This window comes from Gracilinanus agilis, chromosome 1 (genome assembly GCF_016433145.1).
Source record: "Gracilinanus agilis isolate LMUSP501 chromosome 1, AgileGrace, whole genome shotgun sequence".
Classification (NCBI taxonomy): domain Eukaryota; kingdom Metazoa; phylum Chordata; class Mammalia; order Didelphimorphia; family Didelphidae; genus Gracilinanus; species Gracilinanus agilis.
The window spans coordinates 704538623-704560687 of record NC_058130.1 but is presented as its reverse complement, the minus strand read 5'-3'; the positions used below and the strand labels follow the sequence as shown (position 1 = coordinate 704560687).

The 22065-nt window shown below is 41.5% G+C and overlaps 2 protein-coding genes across 2 annotated transcripts in view; one reads left to right on the top strand and one right to left on the bottom strand.

Moving 5' to 3' along the window:
• Window positions 1–2461, bottom strand: part of BOP1 (BOP1 ribosomal biogenesis factor) — a 69625-nt gene extending 67164 nt beyond the window's left edge. The window contains 1 exon segment of the mRNA XM_044669555.1: window positions 2153–2461. Coding sequence (XP_044525490.1) covers window positions 2153–2461 — 309 coding nt within the window.
• Window positions 2462–2641: 180 nt separating this feature from the next.
• Window positions 2642–22065, top strand: part of HSF1 (heat shock transcription factor 1) — a 56175-nt gene continuing 36751 nt past the window's right edge. Inside the window, exon 1 of the mRNA XM_044669539.1 lies at window positions 2642–3020. Coding sequence (XP_044525474.1) covers window positions 2904–3020 — 117 coding nt within the window. The 5' untranslated portion in view covers window positions 2642–2903. The remainder of the gene's footprint in view (window positions 3021–22065) is intronic.

The window sequence follows — 22065 nt, the reverse complement described above, 5'->3', positions numbered from 1 at the left end:
CATTTTCGGATTTAACACTACCCGTACTAGTCTGATATAGGGTCCATACTTGCTATAAAAAAAGTCTCTGATGCACCTAAGGGAGGTAAGGATTGCAGAAAAAAAGCAGAACTATGCTCAGAGGGTCCTGGTGACAAGAGTGCCCAGTGTCCACAGAGAGAGCCACTCACTCAGAAAAAGAGAAGCAGAGGAGGGACTGACTGAAAGGGAGGTAGGGGAAAGGAGAAAAGAGAAAGGGGAAAAGGAAAAGGGGAAAGGGAAAGGGAAAGGGAAAGGGAAAGGGAAAGGGAAAGGGAAAGGGAAAGGGAANACTCAGAAAAAGAGAAGCAGAGGAGGGACTGACTGAAAGGGAGGTAGGGGAAAGGAGAAAAGAGAAAGGGGAAAAGGAAAAGGGGAAAGGGAAAGGGAAAGGGAAAGGGAAAGGGAAAGGGAAAGGGAAAGGAAAAGGGAAAGGAAAAGGAAAAGGAAAAGGGAAAGGGAAAGGGAGGTTTTATTTATAAATGCTTTGACATCTCTAGGGACTGGATTCAAAAAGACTAGCTCTTTTCCCAGTATATTGTCTACTGGGCCCTTAGTCCCTCTCCTACTCTATCCGGCCCCTTTATCTTTCAAACCTCTTTCTCTCCTCCACCTCTATTCTTTCCTTACTTCCTTAGACTCTTCTCCTTTCAGAATGCCTACTTCCTAAGCAAATCCACCACAAGGTATCCCACTATCTCCTCATTTTTTCCACTTCAACTCTCAAATATTCCAGTCCTGCCTTCTATGGTCCATCAATTTCAATTATTTCCTATTGCAATTTTATAGCACCAATTGTTCAGGCGTACCCACTTTACCTCACACCCATTTCTTGAGGTTTCCTTTCCACTACTCTTCAGGTTTTCTCAGATCTCTTCAGGCCTTTCTATCACTTCAAGGTCTCTCCCAATCACTCTGTTCCTTCTAGTAGTCATTTCCTGGCTCCTACTAATTCCAAACCCAGGCCCTTCACCCAAATCAACCATTTGACAATCTCTACTAAATGTTATCAAATCAGAGATTAGTTTTTTCCATACCTTCCACATCCTTACATCTTAAGGCCACCAGTCCTACCTCCTCAGCATTCCTTTAATCCTAAAATCTCCTCTTGGCCCCAAGTAACATTCTTCAGTCATATTAAATTCCTTTACCTTCTAAATCACTAATACCATATAGCAGACAGAAGCACTGGCTTGCCCTGCACCCAACCCATTCTATTTCCTACAGTTCCCCAGCCCCGTTATCTTTTTTAGCAGTATCCTCATTCACACCCACATTCAGTCCCTTTTCCATCAGTGTCCTCTTCCCTTCTGTTTCTCATTGTCCCAGTTCCCTCAGTGTCCATTATTCTTATTGCCTCAAAGCTCCCCTCTCCAGTAAACTCCCGTCTTCCCTATTCCTTCAGGACCTTCCTATCATATCTATTCCCTCAATGTCCTTCTCTCCTCTATCTCCCTCCTCTCAGCACCTTATCCTCTTCAGGGCCCCCCATCATCCTTATCCCTTTGGGGATTCCTCATTGTCTTTATTGCCTCAGAGGAGAGGACTGGCTCCCCAGGTTTCCTATGTCTTATCTTCACCCTCTGTTAATTACATCATCTTTATCCTGTATAAAACATACTTTGTATATATTTGTTTATGTTATCACCCTCATTAGACTGTAAGCTCCTCGAGGGCAGGAATTGTCGTCTTTTGCCTTTTTTTGTATCCTCAGTGCTTAGCATAGTGCCTGGCATATAGCAGACAATATTAACTCTTCCCTCCCTCCCTGACCCCCTTTTTATCCCTGTCACTTCAAGGTCCTCTCCTCTGTATCCTCATCATCATTTTTGTCCCCTCAGGGCCCCCGGCTCTCAACGATCCTCCATCTTCTCTGTCCCCTACGGGTCCCTCCCCAGTCTCCCTCCCCGTTCCCTGGGTCCCATCCCCCTCCATCCCTGTCCCTTAAGGACCTCTCCCCTCCGCTCTCTCTCATTATCCCTGCTCCCTCAGCCCCACTCTATTCCTGTCCCTTAAAGGCCTCTTTCCTCAGCACCCGTTCCTCATCCCGTTCCTCATCCCTCTCCTCAGTTTCCTCATCGCCCCTCGTTCCCTCCCTCCGCCTGCGTGCACGTGGCCCGCCCTGCGCTGTCACCTCCTCGCTGGACCCCGCCTCCTGCAGCTCGGACTTCTGCTCTGCGGGCCTCTTCCCGATTCTCACTCGGGCGCCTGCTTCCATGCCTGCGCGCCGTCTGCCCCGCGCCCCGGCCATGTTCCCGCCGGTCCTCGCGCCGCTTCCAGGCAGTGGCGCCGGGAGACCTCGTCTCTACTTCCCACCCCTTCCTGTCCGGTCCTGGATCAGAGGCAGTATGCGCCTGCGCGGGGCGTAGCGTCCGGAGCGCTACAGCAGCCGAGGCTGCGCGAATGAAACCCTTTTCCTCGGAACAGAAGATAATGTACGCATGCGCTGAAGCTCTCGTTGCCGGGTACGGAAGAAGAACTAGGAAAGAGAAGCCGGAATGAAATTAATACGCACGCGAGAGGCGGGGCTGGGATGCCGTTGGGCGGAGGGAACGTCGCGCGCGCACGCGCGTAGGTAATCGACGCCGCCGGGGGCGAGCCCGTCGCAAGATGGCGGCGGCCATGCTGGGCCCGGGAGTTCTGTCTGCGCAGCCCGCCCGGGTAGTGGCTCAGGCACTGGCGAAGTCGGCTACGGCGCCTGAGGCCGAGGCGGCGGATCCCCTGCAGCCCCAACGGCGGCGGCACTAAGCGGCAGTCTTCCTTTTCTCCGTACCCGGTCCGCTCGCAGCAGGCCGGCCCTCTCCTCCCCTACCTGCCCCTGCCCTGCCCGCCTCCCTCGCTGCCCGCCTCTCTGCCCTGCCCTACCCTACCCGCCGGCCCCCGGAATGGAGTTTCCCGGGGGCCCCGGCATGCCGGGGCCCAGCAACGTTCCTGCTTTCCTGACCAAGCTGTGGACCCTAGTGGGCGATCCGGACACAGACCCGCTAATCTGCTGGAGCCCGGTGAGGGACCTGGGACGGGCACGGGGTGACGGCGCGTTATCCCTTGGAGCCTGGCGAGGGTCCGGGAGCGCACAGAGTGGTGGTCCTTTCTCAGTTGCACCCGGGACGGGTGGGGCGCGGGGTGACGGCGCCTGGTACTAGTACTCTTTTGGAGACTGTAGAAGAGCTAGGCGCATGGGGTTTTTCTCTCTATTGCTGCATGGGGTGGCGGGGGCGGGAGGGGCACTGAGTAACTGCGCCTCGTTCCGCTTTGGAGACTGGAGAGCTGGGGCGCGCAGGCTGGTGATCTCTCCTTTGCTGCACCAGCAGTGGACAGCTGTGTGAGAGGAGGCTGGTGCACGCGGTTACTGCACTTACTCCGCTGGAGCCGGGGAAGGGTCCGAGGGCGCCTGAAATTTTCGTTCCCCTTCTGCCCTACAGGGCGTACTGCCTCCGCTGAAACCTGGCTAAGGGGTTGGGACGTTTGAGGTTGTCCCGCCTATGTTTAGGAGTCGGAGAGAAGTGAAATGGGGTTATTGCCACTCGGAACAGCACAACATTTGCCAGAATGTGGGGTGGGAGGACTATTTCTCAACTACTGAGATGGTCTGGAAGGTATACTCTAGCCCTCTAATATGTCCTCACAACTCAGCCCTTGGTTCGAGGGAAAGGCCATTTGATCTAGAAGGGAAAGGTAATATTAGACTTTGTTTTTGGGGAGAGCAACCCTCCTCAAAATATACACTCGCTAGAAATGTCGATGGGGACCTGGATACCACATTTTTGCAGTGTCTACAGAAAAGGGCTTAACAATGGATCAGTAAAGGACTGAAAGACCTATAAAATCACTCCCAACTCTAAAATATTGGGATCCTAAGTTAGAGCTCCAGTAATGAGGATACATAGTATAGACTTGCCCATTTCACTGGCACCAGGAAGAAAGTTGTGAACTAAACCTTCATCAATCAGAACCCTGATTAGGGAGGCACTAGATTCCACCCTATTTGTCTTCCATTTAGGGTGGGGCTGGAGATTTTTGGATTACTTACTTGGAGCTGCTAGGTAGCACTGTAAATGAGGTACTGGGACTGAAGTCTGGAAGACCTGAATTTAAATGCAGCCTCAGACATTTACAAAGCTTTGTGACCCTAGGCAAATCACTTAACTTCTTTTTGCCTAAGTTTCCTAACCTGTACAATGGGAGTACAAATAGCATCATCCACTACCCAGAGTTGTGAGGCTAAAATGAGAGAAGTTTATTTGGGCACCATATAAAAGTTAGCTATTATTACTATTACCTCTTTCATTAGCTGTGGTCTTATATAAGTAGTAATATGGAAGGGAAGAGAGAAATAAGGGGACAGCAGTGCATAGCAGCTAGGTGGTGAAGTTGATAGAAAACTGGACCTGAAGTCAGGAAGATCTGAGTTCAAGTGTGACACCTACAAGGTGTGTGACCCTGAGCATATCACTTCACCTCTGTCTGTCTTGTTTCCTTCTCGGTAAAATGAAGATAATAATAGCACTTACCTCCCAGGATTTTTGTGAAAATCAAATGGGATCTTATTTATAAGGCATTATATAAATGACAGCTATAATGTTATCCCTTCTAATCTTAAGATTCAAGAATGTAAACACCCAACCCCACCCCCCCAAATGTCTGTCCTTTGTACCTGGTAGGCATAGGTTTGTCCCAGACTATGGCTGGACTAAAATAGAAGAAAAAGTTTTCTTCTAGACCCACAGAATTAGAGGTGAACAATGTAATTTATGGATCTTTGTTTTTCCTAGAGTTCACAACCATTTGTCATAATGATTAACCATACATCCCTAAGTCCTAAGCTTTGCCTGATTAAGTTTCCTAGTGGTTCAGCTGCTGCTCAACTGACTTTTCCCTTGGATGGGCAGAACTAGAAAGGAATGGGCTGGGTCAGGCCTTCTCATTCTTTGGTCCTTACCTAACAGTGAGACAACTAGAAAAATATCTCTGTCAGTCTTAACAAGCCCAGAGTTTCAATAACAAACACCATTCCCAGGAAGTTATACACAGTAATTAATGTATGTGTTGCCAGGGGCACTGGCTGTAGAGAATGTGGCATGATTTGGCCCAAAATATTGAGCTGTAGCATGTTAAACCAGTAGCTAGGTATATAATGAAAGACCTTATGGGAAAGTTCAGAAATAGAAATTTGAAAGTAAAATGTGATAGAATCTTGGATGTGGGAAGGAACATCCAAAGAGATAGCAGCTGGTCCTCCCCCTCACCCCTACCCCACTAGCTACTTGACAGAGGGCACTAAACTGCCCCACTTCCTTAGGCCACCTCCCAGCAGGGTAACTGATTTGCCCAGTAAATCAGTGAGTACATCTGGAGTTCTAGATCAGAGCTCCACTGGATAGGAACTACTGTTCATTTTCATTTTTGCCATGATGTCCCAGGATACCTTGTAAATTCCGTAGAGGACAGGTGATTAGAGCTAAGGGGGAAAGGGTGTTTGGCTGGCTCGCTCTCTCTCTCTCTCTCTCTCTCTCTCTCTCTCTCTCTCTCTCTCTCTCTCTCTCTCTCTCTCTCTCAGAACACAGTTCATATACCCTGAAGAATAGAAGTTATAAGCAGTCTTATCCTGGCAGGGTATGGGCTTCTTAGTATACTTGGTATACTGAGATAAAATAACTGCCATGTGAGCTCCTCACTCACCTGAGGTACTTGATTTTCTTTCTCAGATTAGTCCCTTGAGAAACCAGGAAAAGGAAATCCATGAAGTACCAACTCTTGAGCCATCCCTTGCTTAATTCAGCCTTAGAATTCCCAGGCTAGGCTCACTCTGCTTATGCACATCTTAGCTTTTGGGGGGCAATTAAACTGAATTTCCTGTTTGTTTTTGTTCTCTTGGTCTAAAAGATTTTTCTTTAAATGCCTCATAGATCCAGAAGTTAAGCTTTCCACAAGTAAGTGCTTCCTTAGACTATAAGTTTATATCTCCTGTTTTCTCCTGGTCTTGGGTGCTCTTTATCAGTAAAATCTCACCTACCTCTCATTCGTAACATTAATCTTTCTGAAAGTATAATGGCTACATCAGGAGTTTAGTCAGTCAATAAACAATGTGCCAGACAGTGCTAAGTGCTAGGGGTATGAAGAAAAGCAAATGTTCCCTACTCTCAAGGAGCTAAAAATCTAATAGAGATTGGGGGTGGGGGTGGGGAACAGTGTGCAAAGCTATGTACAGGTAGGCTATATATAAATTAATTTGGGAATAATCACAGAAGGCACTAGCATTCGATGAAATTGGGAAGTACTTCCTGTAGAAGGTGGCTTTTAGCTGAGACTTGGAGATTTTTCATCATTAAAGGTCTTCAAACACAAGTTGGGTGGTTATATTTGGATTGTGTAGTAATGGAGATTCTTACTCAAATAAATGCAGAACTGAATACTCTTGATATCCCATCCAGCTCTGAGATTCTGTGGTTGTAATTGTAATAAGTTCTGGGGAAATGTTTGCTTTACTGTTTACTGTTTTACTTTTTCATAAAATTAAAACCACTTCAAAGCCTACCACCTTGGGCTTTCCATTTAAAGAGGCAAGTGTTTTGTCTCTTTCCTTTAGTCATCCTTTCTGCAACTTCCCTGTCCTGTATAACTTGAAAGAAACTTTTTAAGCCCTGGGCTGTAATTCCTGTGGCCCATTTTGTGAGCCTTCTACATTAGATCTGAGGTTCTCTATAATCAGGGTTACAGACAGCTGGAGGGAGGGTGTCCAAGGGCCACCAAATGGTAGTGGCCTTTCAAAGAAGTCCTTTTGCCCTTTATTCTTGCTTGAAGTTTATGGAAGAATTTAGCTGTGGAAAGTCCAGGTGTTAGAAATCTACTACAGAGCTGGACAGGCCTCAATTTCCATATGAACTTGGTAGGAAAACTCCAGAGAACTAGTGCAGGAGAAGTTGCCTCTTTTAACCTAAAATGGAACAGTTTCAGTGGAATCTCTAGATTCCTGGTGAGGTAACTCTTGAAACTCAGAACTCTTGAAAGAGTAATGTTTGGTGGATACTATAACCCAAGTTGAACAGAGATGACTCTTCCCTTTTCAGAACTCCCAGCTAGCTTTGTTACCTGCTCATCGTATTGCCACATTTTCCCCTAGTGTAAAAATGCAAGTTGGGATTGGGACCAGAACCCATTTGTGGCCTGTTGTCTAATCCTGCCTAATCAGCATCCTGGTAAAGCTGGGATTGGTGTATGAGATGGCTGATTGAATGCCAATGATGTCAGTGCAGAAATGAGTGCTGAATAGAAACAAGAAAGGGACATGAATTGGTACAGGCAACACAAAAATCCATTCCTATCCAAGCTAGGCATCAGATCACAAAACTGCCTGAGGTTGGCAACTCAGCGTTCATGATAAACACGATACCTTCTGTTTCTGTGGCCAAAGAGTCTGCCATACCTTTTTGGAACAAGAGCTCAACAAAGTTTACTGTCCCGAGTCTCTCCCTGCTAGGGTAACTATCTTTTCTCCATGGGAACTTCTCATCAACCCTCCAGGGCAGATTGTCTATTTGACAGATGAAGACATATAAGGTTACTGGGAGGCTAAGTGACTTGCCCACAAGAGATGCCTGCCAACCCTTAACTCTCCAGTATGTTGCTCCACCTAACATCTCAGGTGGATATTTCAGTGAGGCTTGTTAAGGAATGGGCCAAATATAATATACCTTTCCAAGGAATCTTACATCCAGAAGGTTGGGGAGGGGGTGTAGCCCTATCTGGAGACAGGGGAATAGCCTAAGTGGCCTCTCAAAAACATGGAATTCTAATCCATCTCGACTATCCCAATTTTGGGAGAAACCAGCCTGAGTCACCTTCCTCAAGAACAGGAGAGAGGTTATAATGATTGCTGTATTCCTGTAAGTAAGATACTTTATTTCTTTCTCATTCCCACCCCCTTAATAAACAGGCCATTGAAAAGAGGGTCTGTTTCCTAAGCAGCCAAAATCATCTAGAATTTGTGGTCTCCCTTCTCTCCAGAGCAGCTCTAAAGTATGGTTCCACCTGGCTGCCTGCCGGGTTTAGTGGCCTTGAGGTCAAGATCAAAGTGAGCTTGAGTGTAGGTATGAGAGCAATCTTTTTAGATCTATAGCATAAGAAAAGAAGGAGATAATAAAGGATAATAAGGGGATTCTCCTTTTGAGATGCTGTTAGTAATAACTTTCAATGTCTTAGCCCCACTTTCTGAGTAATATAGATTTTTGTCCCACCTTATCTCTTCCTATTGATTTTTTAGCCTACCTCTTCTCTGTTCTTGGTACTCTTGTGGTTGTCATGTTATAGAAAGAGCACCCATTATTTCAGGAATAGCTTGTCTCTGTGACCTGAGGTCATTAGATGCAAAGATCCCTCTTGGATAAGTCAGTGACCTGAATGCAAGTCATCTCTTTGTTGGGGCCATGACCCTCGTCTTCCCAGCAGTCCAGCCAAACAGGATGTATCTGACAAATACTGTTAAAATCCAGGACCTACGGAAAATCTAGGCAAACAGGGTCCCATATCTTGGAAGTAAGAGTAAGTTGAATAAAAATTAATACTAACTATAGGGTAAGTTCTGATTCTGATGTAGGGACTAATTAATTTTACATGCTCTGTATGGGTAGCACTGCATTTACAGGATATCATTTTAGCCAGGAGGGAGAGATGCACCTCCCAGGGATATGGATAATAACATTCATTACCTCATACCCAACCTGTGGCTGATATCTCAATACTTCTGAGAATAGGAGAGCTACTGTTGGGAAGAACCTTCAGGTAGGCACATGTTGGTTATTTTCTTAGAAGAAACAGACATTGTCGTATAGTGGAATTTGTAGCCATATAGCTGGACTTGGAGTCAGGAGGATTTGGGTTTGAAGCCCACCACATAGAAAATAAAAATACCTACCTCACGGAGTGCAGTGAAGTTCAAATGAGATGGTTTATAAAAAAGCACTTATGTCAACCTCAAAGCATTTATATTTATTGTGGCTTGTGAGGATCAAGTTTCATTTGTAGATAGAAGTTTTTTAAATATATATCCATGACATGGTGGTTCTGCAGAGCTACTCTTGATTTCAGCAAAGAGCAGAAGAACCAAATTCCCACTGGTGACCTTCATAGGTGCCTGTGGTCACCAAAAATAATAACTCCATGTATTACCTAGCTAACTGGTTGTTGTTTTGTTGGGCTTCTTAGAAACCACATGGTACATGGTATGATAGCTATACTGGAATGATTCGCTTTGGGGGAATTTCAGAACTCTGCTTCCTATCCTCACAATTGATATCACATTATACTGGCTATATTATTTGGAAGAAATTTAGCTTTTAAAGGCCAATTGTCAATTGTACAGCTACAGGTGGCATATGCCCTTAACAAATGAAAATGAGTGAATGTAAGAAAGCTATTATTAAATACTTACTGAGTGCTGGGGATACAAATGCAAAAAAAAAAAAAAAAAAATAAGTCCTCTTTGCAGGTCAGGAGCTTATATACTAATGAAGGAGGCCTGAAAGGGGCACTTTGGTGTGGAAAGTTTCTAAGTTTCCTTTAAGATCAGTGGCAGAATTGATTGATCTTGGTTCCAAAGCTTAGCACTTGTATTAGACACATACTAAGAACTTAAATGTTTGTTGACTTGGTTTGTGGTCCCAGAACTGGAGAAAGGCAAAAAGAAAAAGTATGGCTCTCAAGGGCAGTGAATAATGTGGCCAAAGAAGAGAGAGTGAGACTTTCTTGAAATCCTGATCCTAGTCACCAATCACTATCCATGATCTCTCCCTTGATGTCCCATACCAAGACTTGTGGCTGCTTTACTCTTGGCCAGTGACTGAAAGCTGAGGATGATTTCTTGTAGTTGTTGATACCATCCAATGGTTCCACACTGAAACATTAAAGTGAAAAAAACCTTAGAAATTGCAGTCAGGAGAAGTTAGAAACATCAAAAAGGACCTTCACTAGCCATCCCTAGTAGAAAGTGTGAAGACATGAGAAAATTGAATCAGACTCTTAATATGATAAAGAAGTACTATGACCTAAAAGAATTAAGCATTTCAACACAAAATTCCAGGGGAAAAATTATTCTTCAATAATTATTAGTTGAACCCCTAAATACAAAGCAAATTTTTATGAATCTCCAGTGCACTGAGGAAGACAGGAAGTTCAGATTTGTACATCTTTTTTTAATTATTATTATTTTTTAAGCTCTTACCTTTTGTCTTAGTTACAGCTCTAAGAAGGGCAAAGACTAGGCAGTGGGATTAAGTGACTTGCCCAGAGTCACATAGCTAAATTGTGTCTGGGGTCAGATTTGAACCCAGGTCCTCCCTACTCCAAGCCTGACACTCTATACACTGTGCCACATAGCTGTCCCTACATCTTCCTCTTAACAGTGATTTGGGATGTGCTGACAACACCTTTTCTTGCTTCTAAAAAGGAATCACTTGATGAAAACCAGGAGCAAAGTATTCTACCTTCTATCAAATCAAAATAACCAGATTCTTCCAAACCACTGAACTATTCCCAACACACACATATACCCTTGTGAGGGTAGTATAAAAAACATTGGCCAAAATTATAGAATATTTCTCAATACAATTTCTGCCTAAATATATCTACTTCTAAAAAAATTTAAAAAGTTCAGGTCAGCAAAAGAACAAGTAAAATGTCATCATGTCGAATTTTCTCTAGCTGACGATGATAAATGTAGTGTGAAGAGTAACTCAGCATGCACAAACAAGGTCAAATTTAAATTGGCTTGTTGGAATATGCCATTATAATTAATCAGCATAGGCTCATGACTCATGAGTTGTTATTGCTATACTTATAGCCTTTGACATAAAATGTGAGTAGTTTAAAGTTAATCTTTGTGTGGATGTTAAGTAGAGATGATTATTTGAAATGTTCAATTAAGTTTAAATTTCATTGTCTTCAATATATCATAAAAGATTTTGTCAGTAGACATCCATATCATTATTTTTGTTTAAGATTTAAGTGTAAACTAAAATTATAATAAAAATATTATTCCTTTTTAATAAAATGAGGGTTTATAAAACTTAAATTATGTAGTTTATCTTATTAAAAGAGGGAAATATTGACAACTTATTGTCATGGGATGATTTGGAAACCACTGATAGACATGTTCAGGTCTTTCAACCATTTCTCATGCGTTATGATTTCTAGATACTTCATCTTGTTCTTCCTCCTCTATACACACTTAAGTTTGTAAAGTATAAGCTCCCAGTACTCTATGGTTTGATCAGATCAGGTCAAAAATTTTCCTCTGTAAAATGAAAGGTGTGGACTCTGACCTCTAAAGTCCCTTCCAGCTCTCCAACCATGAACCTTTGACTATCACCTCCCTAATTCTGGCTTCTGGTACTCTTATACAAAGCCTCAAATTTAAGTCTGCTGCCTCTTAATTTGGTCCTTTACAGAGTTACAGAATAACTCATTCCATTCTTTCTCATAATAGTCCTCTAGAGAGAAGACTGTTAAATTTGTCCCTATCTTTCCACCTACCCCCATTCTCTTCTGTGCTTTAATTATCTATTTACTGACTATCTACCATGTCCCTAATCCTGTGCTAGATACTAAGGAAGTGGGGTACTAGAAAGAAATATAGTACTTTCATTCTTAGAGCATACATTTTAGTTAGGGAGATGAAACACAATAACATGAAATAATGATTAGAGAACAATACAAGACCACATAATTAGTGTTCTGTTAATTGTATATCATTGTGAACTAGAATCAACAGAGAAGACTATGGAAGAAGTGTAAGAATTTGTAGGTTTATAAAGTCTCATTCTTTCCTTATAGATTATATAATTGCCAGTCTTTTTTTTTTTTTTTTTTTTTTTTTACCCACCCTGAATCTTCTCCACAGAGGTGGTTGTTCATTCGTTCAGTCAGGTCTGACTCTTTGTGATCTGGAAGATCATAGCATGCCTGACTCTTCTTTCTTCCACTATCTCTCAAAGTCTGTCCAAATTCATGTTCTTTGCTTCCTTGACACCATCTATCCATTTCATCCTCTGCCATCCCCTTCTCCTTTGGCCTTCAGACTTTCCCAGCATTGGGATCTTTTCTGTTTTCTCATTATGTAACAAGAATTTATGCTTCAGCTTCAGTTATTTGTCCTTTTCCATGAGTACTCTGAATTAATTTCTTTAAGTATTGACTGATTTTGATCTCCTCACTATTTAAGGGTCTCTCAAAATTCTTCTCCAGAACTACAACTCGAAAGCATCAATTTTATGGCACTCAGCTTTCAGTCATATATTACTGCTGGAAAAAACATAACTTTGACTATACAGACTTCACTAGAGCTATAATATCCTCCTAAGGATTGAGTAGTAGATTAAAAAATAGGGGAGAAGAGGCACCAGGTGGCTCAGTACACAGAGAGTAGACCTGCACGAGAGGACCTGACTTCAAATCTGGCCTCAGACACTTCCTACCTGTTGTATAAGGATAAAAAATAATAAGCGCTGATATAATAATATAAATTAATATTTTAATAAAAGCCATGCTTATAGATAAAGTTATTAGACCACGCGCTTGTAAGAATTCAAAACCGCCGCCCTCACCATTATTGTCTCCTGTCTCCTCCCGAGTCTGCTGGCCAAGTGCCACTCCCTCCTAACCCAGGAGATTTAAACTGTTCTGTGTGGAGACATAGGCGTTCCCATGCCCAAAGAACCGGAAACGGAAACCCGTTGGACCACGGGAAATGTAGTTTGATAATTTCCACGTGTCCATAGAAAATATATATACTTTTAGATGGCATTTCCCAAATTTCACTTTTACAATTCCCCGTGAGGTCCGGCAAAAAAAAGGTTAGTCCTTTTTCTTCGCTGGACCTGTAAAAATAGACAACTTCTAAAATTTTCAGGAATTTGGGGATAAAAGAAATAGATGAACAATTGGTTAATATTAGCCGCATTGACAAAAAACCAATTTGGGGGCAGTCCCCTATTGGTATAACAGTATACAATTAGAACAAATTATACAACTCAATTTCAACTCCCCATAGTTCAATCAACTGCACCCCAAAGTTCAAAATTTGGTCTTCATGGTACAGTGAAGGCTTTTCAGACATCTTCATGGTGTCTTCACCAAACAGGTTCATCGTCTGGATTCTGGGGAGATGGCAAGATCCTTATCCTGAAATTATTCTCAAAAGAATTTAAACTTTACATTATAAATTACAATACATACATTTTTTTCCATTTTGTTACCTCTCATCTCTCCCAGAGCCTGCTAGCCAAGAGGCCACTCCCCCCCCCCCCCCCAACCCCGGAGATTTAAACTGTTCTGTGTGGAGACGTAGGCGTTCCCACGCCCAAGAACCGGAAACGGAAACCCATTGGACCACGGGAAATGTAGTTTGATAATTTCCACATGTCCATAGAAAATATATATACTTTTAGATGGCATTTCCCAAATTTCACTTTTACAGTTGTGACCTCAGTTGCCTGACCCTTACATCAATTCTAAAACAAAAGTTAAGGGTTTGGGTTTTTTTTTTAATAGCTTGAGGAGGGTGATTTTCTAGACTTTGCATATAATTTTTTTGGTTACATTCCAAGTTCAAAATTAGGTTTCTTGATTTTTCTTGATCAGTATGTGGCACAAGCCTTTTCTTGCTAGCCTTTTGTTAATCCTCACTGGCTTTTTATTGTCACTCCTTGAATCTCCAGATTCATTATTCACAGATATCTCTGTGTCAGAATGTTGTTCTGGTTTTTATTTCAATCCTATGTTCAGACTCTCTAGTCACTTTTGTGCCAGTGAATGCATTTATAAAGTTTGAGCACATCTTAGTTCTATGGAGGTAAATAATAAAGATAATGAGAGGTGAAGCCAGATGATACAGTGGATAGACCTCTAGACTTGCAGTCAGAAAGGCTCATCTTCCTGAGTTCATACCTGGCCTCAGGTACTTCCTAGCTATGTGACCCTGGACAAGTCATTTAACTCTGCTTCAAAAAAAAAATTTTTTTTTGTTAAATTAAGATGAGAAATATTAAATTCAAATCTATTTACTGAAGGAATATGGTCTTATTAACTCATTCAACAACTATGCCCAGCCTCATTCGAAGCAAGATGGATATAATTATAATATCTTACATTCACGTAATACTAAATGTTATTTACAATAATTCTATCGAGTAGATAATATATTAACCCCATCTTACAAATGAGCAAATGAGGTAACACAAAAACAGGAGGCTGTATTCCCTGTCTTCTGGTAGCTTACAACCTGTTTGGGAATGTTACATATGAAAAAATTAAAGAGGAGGGCAGTAAAATAAGATGATTTCTAACTTTATCTGGCTTTCTGTTTAGTAGGATTGGTCTTGCATAGTTAGCTACTGGGTGTGATAAAAGACCTTTTGCTATTTTTTCACCTACCCATATGATGTTAAACCCTTGGAGTTGGCTGGGCCTATCCTGACATCCTGGCAGAAATCATGGAAGACGACCTCTCAAATGTTCCTTCCGGACAGGGCCAGATCTCTCACTGTGCCCTGGCAGTAAAGTTAGAAGACTGAGATTCACCTACCAGCAATATTCTTAAGAGAAAGAGACTAATATACCTTGTTTGATGCAGAGGTTTCCAAATGAACCACTTTTCATTTGCTAATTGTCTCTGAATTGGAGCAAGATCAAGAGGATCATGAGATTACAGATTTGAATAGAACTGGAAGGGACTTCAGAAGCCTTCAGGGCCTCATTTTACAGATGAGCAACTGAGGCCCAGAAAGATTGTGACTTAAGGTTTGGCTGTGGGCAAGCATTAGAAAGTGGGATTTGAACCCATGAACTCTTGATTCCAGAGCCAGTGATCTTTATTCTGCAGTTGGAAGCCACACTCCTCGCCTGATTTGAAATCCTCCTGGATTCAAATTAAGTGGATTTGGCAGTAACATTTGGCTTGGAGATTGACCATCTAACTCTTCAGAGTTGAATGGTTGACTTGTATGATATTTTTAAAGGCCTAATGAACACTTGCTAGATGCTGGATATTGATGTGCGTGTTCCTACCAGTGGTATAGATTGGATCTCATTTTTGCCTTCTCATCTTGTGCAGAGATGGCTTAGACTCATAAGACAGCCAGGAGTCCTGATAAATTCTTGATCCTGGATAAAGCTAGCTGCACCTGTGCCCTATTTCTTCCTGAGGTTATAGATGGGATAGCTGAGTTGTGATTTTGTTGGTCCAAAGGCTCTTCTATATTTCTTGGTCTTAGGTGGAATTGGGGGAGCTGGGGACCAAGACTTTCTGGACAGGGAACCTGAGGCAGAGGTCCTCTTCTTGACACCATGAAATTGAGAATAGGAGAAGGGTAAAGCACCCCAAGTACTGGATTAGACCTAGAACAAAATTCTTTATGGTTAAATTTTGTCTGTTTGTTTGTTTGGAGGAGGAGATTACCCAAACTTTTGTGTTTGTTGATCTTCTGTTTTATTTCTCCTTGTTTTCCATTGTTCTTAAGATGGTCTTAGAAGGAGCCAGACTTGGCTGGAAACTTTCATGTTGCCATCCTTGCCAGAAACCCTTGATCTGCTTTCCCAATACCCAGTTTTGGGTCTGAGTTTTCCTAATTTTATTTATATTCCTAAATGCTCCATTTGTCCTTTCTTCTAGCTCACCATCCATTACCTGTGACTCCCTCAGCTTTGTCAAGATTTCAACATGGTTTTACAGACACTATAGATAGAGTACCCATCAATATGTAAATCTGGAATGAACAGAATATACAGATCAATATTGAACTGGGCCTAAAGGAGACATGAAGGAAAATGATTGGATTGCTGACAGGAAATTGTCATTTGTTTACTGACCCTAAGCTTCTCATGAGATCACAGGCCCATCTTTTCAGCACTAAGATTTTGCCAGTGTTGCCACAGAGGGACATAATTGCCAAATAGATTGCCACATGGTTTCCCCTCACTAGAGGCCTTCAAACAAAGGTCAAAGGATTGCATGTTGGTTCTAGAGGAGAGTTCTTGTTCCCCTTTGGTTTGTACTAGTATGCCTCTGAAGCATCTTCTAAATCCTGTGCTTCATTGCCACAGTGAGGTAGGGAAGGAGAGAGTTTAGGACAAGAAAGGCCACCTATAGGATTTTACAATTGCCAAAAGTTGGAAAGTCCCTTCCTAAATTGTTCATGAAAAAATCTTTTAGGACAGGATCAGTAACCATATCAAAATCTGGGTAGATGTTCCTTATTGTATCCCATTTGTCATCATCTCAAAGATGACTCAAAATTATCACCTCCAAGCATCTTACTGTGTGCATCTACCAACTAAGTCAAGAGATGGTTTCAAATTGATTCTTTACATTATTCATTGATTGTTCATCAGTTATTGGTAGAACATTTAAGATCACCTGAAATTTTTAGGCCTAGTGGTTCCTTGGTTTCCCTGGTCTTTTTGAGCTAATGCCCTACACACCATAGAGGTCCAGCGTTCTTAGCCCCTAGGGCTTTGTCCCAGCCAAATCAAGGGCTAACTAAAGAGGTTCAGAGAAGTTCTTAGTCCAGAATCAGGAAGTGCTTTGTCAAGCAAATTCTTAGTTACTGATCCCTTGGTGGACATCCAGGCTTTGGCTCTGCCACATGGAGCTATGGAGTGAGGGGAGAATCAGATTCTTTGCTTTCCCACCCAAAATACAATGGGGCTCCAGAGAAATTATGGCATCTCTTGTCTTACATATTTCTATGTTGCTCATAGAGCCTACTATTGGCAGATAGTGGGAAGCCAGTTAATTCTTGATTATTTGACTGATAATTTTTTTACTGTTATTCTGCAAACATTTATATAGTGACATCTCCTTTGTGTAGAGGTATATGTTTGGCTACCCCAGAGGAACCCCAGCTGATGAAGACCTAGGCTCAGCTTTCATGGAACTTGGGTCTAGTTCAAATATACGATAAGGCAAATAAGTAGAATCAAAGTAGGATATAAAAAGTGCATGAGATGTAGATAAAGCTGTGACTACTAGGCCATGAAATTTGCATTTTATTCCTTAAAACTATAATGAGGGATTGGAAGGCATTGTAATGAGCAGGGAAATGATGTATACAGAGTTGTGCTTTCAGATGCCTAATTGGACAGCCTCTGCAGGGGAGATGGAAGCAATCCAGGTGAGAGATGAGGTATTGGATTTAGAGGGGTGAAATCGTCCATTGACACTTGAGACCCTTGTGGGACCTTGTCATTTTCAATTCTGAATCTGTTTCTTCATCTGTCAAATGAGGACTAGATGACTTCTAAGATCTTCCCAACCCTGGAGCTGGGATCCTCTGATGAAGTGAACCAGAATGGTGGCAGTAGTCATGGAGAGGAGGAGTGAATGAAGGAAACATTGTGGAGAAATCTCAGGGATAACAGAAATTGATAACTTAGGAGAGGCAAAGGACGAAGGCATCAGTTAATCAGACCATAAACATTTATTGTCTCTACTATATGCCAGGCACTGTACTAAGCTCTGAGATATAAAAAGAAGCTAAAGAAAGTCATTTCTCTCAAGGTGTTTACAATCTAATGGGAAAGTTAGTGTGCAAGTAAAAATACAAATAAATAGGAAATAATTAACAAGAGGGAAGATACTAGAATTAAGAGGGACTGGGAAGGATTTTTTTATAGAAGATAGATGTCCATGAGAAGGGGACAGTCAGAGAAAGTATATGGAACCAAGAAATGAAGTGTCTTGTTTGTGGAACAGCAAGGAGACCAGTGTCACTGGATCAAAGAGTACATGACAAGTAATGTAATGTAAGAAGACTGGAAAATGGAGGGGGGGGGGGTTTGCTGTGGATAGGTTACCAATGCCGAATATTTTGTATTTGATACTGGAGGCAATAATAATAATCCCCTGGAGTTTATTAATGTCAAATCTGTCCTTTAGGAAAATCACTTTAGTGACTAAATGGAGGATAGTTTGGAGTGGGGAGAAATTTGAGGCAGACAAACCCCCCCAGCAGGCTATTGTGATAGATGGGCATGAGGTAATAGGGGTCTACATGAAAGTGGTGGCATCAGAGGAGAGAAAGGGGCATTTTCAAGACATGTTGCAAAAATGAAATTGATAAGTCTTAACAGGCTGAATATGGAGGTGAGAGGATGAGAGCTAGAAACTGGGGATGACACCGAGGTTATAATTCTGAAGGTCTAGAACAGTGGTTCCCAAACTTTTTTGGCCTACCGCCCCCTTTCCAGAAAAAAATATTACTTAGCGTCCCCTGTCACATACAGTCACTGCCTCCAAACTTACCTGTGGCCATCACCGCCTCCCTGGATCGCTGCAGCACCCACCAGGCAGGGGGCGGTGGCGCCCATTTTGGGAATCACTGATCTAGACCTTCCATAGCCACTGTTTAGGAAGTCAGGAATTACAGAAGTTAGAGGATAGGAAGGATTTAGGGGGAAAGAATAAATTCTGTTTTGGACATACTGGTTTAGGATATCTACTGTCCATCTGGTTTGAGATACCTGACAGGCAGTTGGACATGTGAGATGGCAGATCAGCGGCACAGCAGGATAGGTAGATTTGAGAGTCATCAGCATAGAGATGGTCGTTAAATCCATGAGAGCTATTGAGACCATCCAATGAAGTAGTATAGAGAGAAGAGGGCAACCCAAGGTAGAGCCCCATGGGACACATAGAGTTAGAAGGGATGATTTAGTTGAGGATACAGCAAAGGAAACTGAGAAGGAGCAATCGGATAGGTCAAAGGAAAACCAATAGAGAGTGATGTCCCAAAAACCCAGAGAGAAGAGAATATCAATAAGAGGGTGATCAACAGTGTCAAACTGCAGAGAGGTTGAGGAGAATGAAAATTGAGAAAAGGCCACTGGATTTGGCAACTAAGAGATCATTAAGAATCTTGGGGAGAACATTTTAAGTGGAATAAGACGACTGGGAGTCAGATTATGTTAAGAGTAAGAGGGGAGAAAGTGTATATACCTATTACTTTTGCCACATTTTTCTTTTTTTTTTTTTTTCTTTTCAGTTAGTTCATTGTAGTTAACACATATCAAAGTAATACTGATTTAATTTGGAGGGTTTTGTAGAATTTTTCTCCCTCTTGATATTTTGCCTCAGATATTGGTTTATAAACAATAATTGTTTTCATGGTGGTATTTATAAGTGTTACAATACAGATGACTAAATGTCCCATGAAATGTTTTCTTGTTAACTTTGAACACACAATAAAGCCAACTCCCCCAATACCTTTTTTTTAAAACCCTTTCTGTCTTAGTAACACTTAAGATAGAAGGGCAAAGTCTAGACAAACAGGATTAAGCTAGAAGTGTCTGAAGCCGCCATTAATTTTTAAATTTTTTTATTTTAATAAATTTCCACGTAAGTTTTTCAAAGTTATATGATCCACATTGTCTCCTTCCTTTCTTCTCTCTCCCCTCCTCGATTTGACAAGCAATTCAGTCTGGGTTGTACATGTAGTATCACACAAAAAAAATTCCATGTTATTCATTTGTAAGTGAATAATCTTATAAAACCAAAACCTCAAAACATAACCAAATTAACAAGTGTTAAATCATTTGCTTTCATCTGCATTCCTACTCATACCGTTCTTTCTCTAGAGGTAGATAGTATTCTTTTTCTTTTCCTTTCTTTCCTTTCCTTTCCTTTTCTTTTTTTTTTCATAAGTCCCTGAGGCCACATTTTAACCTAGGTGCTCTCCACTTAAGGCCTGGTACTCTTCCCTAAGCCATCTACTTTTCCTCAGCACTCCACTCCCCTCAATTCCTTTCATTGCTTCCACAAGGAAAACCTACGAGCCCTGCTTCCATTTAGCTTCAATTTCTTTCTGGTTTCATATATAGCAAAATGTTCAAGATAAGTGTAATTTACTTCCTCTAGAAGTATATGATGTCTTCTTAATCACTGGATGAGGATCTCACATTTACAGTATGAATAGTCATGTTAAAGTATATGGACAATCTAAAGACTTCTTAGCCTTTCCACTCTTCTGCCATTGTCACAGCAGAAACAGAAGAGAGCCACATTTGACTGAGGTCTTTTTTGTTTTTTCTTTTGTTTCATGGATTGCTGACACAAAAGTCCTTGTTACTACCTATTGGCAATAAGCCTCTTCCTGCTTAACTGAGTCTTAAAAAGTCTAAGTCTGGGAACACTCGGAGCCTTTCTATCATGATAGAACCTGCCAGAGTTTACATTCCACTAGTATACTCCTCAAAACCCAAAGTTACCTATATTCCACAATGAGGTATCAGAGTAAGACTTTGGGCAGGTTAGGGTTACAAAAGATACTAAAGTGTATAAGTATTCCCTGTCAACATTTTTTTTGTCTTTGAATTGGAGAGAGAAGTATTGGCTTCAGAATGTCCAGAAATATTCCATCTCTTCTCTGGGCCTGATAAACTATCACTCAATAGAGCCAGGCTTTTAACATTTATTTATATTTTTAATATGGCTTTCAGAGGATCCTATGATTTTTAACTTGTCTCTTTTATCTATTTTTCAGTTAGTTCAAAATCTTACATTTTCTTCTGGTTTTTCAACCTCATGATTTTGTGCTAATATTTCTTATAAAGTTATTGATTTCTTGCTCTATTCTAATTTTCAGGGAGTTAACCATTATTTAAGTAATATTTACCAATTTTTTTAAATTATCCAACTAATTCTCCTCTCCAGAGCTTTCATTTTATTTTCTTGTGTCATTTCTTCTCAATATTTATGTAGTCCTTGTGAAAATTCTATTTTTCTCCTATTTGAGTCTTTGCTAGATACTCTCTCTTTTTACGGGTTCTCTAAACCAACAATAATTTTTAATATTGGCCACTGTCTTCATTCCTCTCTCTTACGTTAGACCTGAATTGGGGCTTGTGCCAGGCTGGACTTCCCTCTTCTGCTATCCTTTTGAGTAGGGTAGTCAGCCCCTCTTGGTCTTACCCTAAGTCATCAGGGTTCTTTTTCTGACCACTTCCCAGAGTTAAGTCCCCCTGGATTTTTGAGGTTCAAAATGCTGTATCTTCAGGATCCACTAGAATGTCTCAGATACAATACTAGGGACCTTTGGATGCTCACACTAGTTGCTACAGCTCTGGGATTTACCACATTCCCGCCTGGGGCTTTCTCGGAGGAACTCTTTGTTTTTTCTGCCTCTACACATAGAGCCCTGCAAGCCAAACATATCTCTGGCCAGTCTGTGATTTCTCCTAGGAGATTGCCAGCTTGTTTACTTTTATTGGTGCTAGTTTTGCTTGTGGACACTTTTTTATTGCCCATGGCCTTCTGGCTGGGGGGGGGGGGGGTGCGTGCGCGCGCGCGCACATAGTTCTAAGGTGGAAGAAGTCAGCAAATAAAGTTTCTCATTTAATTTCTTGATTATTCTTTTCATTCTGTTGTGAATTTTTAAGTTTTTGCTGGATATGAGGCATATGAGAGCTGGATGTTCCACTGTTGAGGTAGACATCTTGGCCAAAGGTTTGAGTAGATATAGGAATGGCATTGCAAAATGACATCAGTCCTGTGGGCAAGGAGGAGACTAAGCTATCACTCTTTGCAGATGATATGATGGTCTACTTAAAAAATCCTAGAGAATCAACTAAGAAGCTTGTAGAAATAATCAACAATTTTAGCGAAGTTGCAGGATACAAAATAAATGCACATAAATCATCAGCATTTCTATACATTTCCAACACACTAGAGCAGCAAGAAGCAGAAAGAGAAACACCATTTAAAATCACCCTAGACAATATAAAATACCTAGGAATATACCTACCAAAACAAACACAGCAATTATATGAAAACACTTTCCAAACAAATAAAACTGGATCTAAACAATTGGAAAGCCATTGATTGCTCATGGGTAGGTCGAGCTAACATAATAAAAATGACAATTCTACCCAAATTAATTTACCTATTTAGCGCCATACCTATCAAGCTACCAAAAAACTTCTTTACTGAATTAGAAAAAACTATAACTAATTTCATTTGGAATAACAAAAGATCAAGAATATCAAGGGAAATAATGAAAAAAA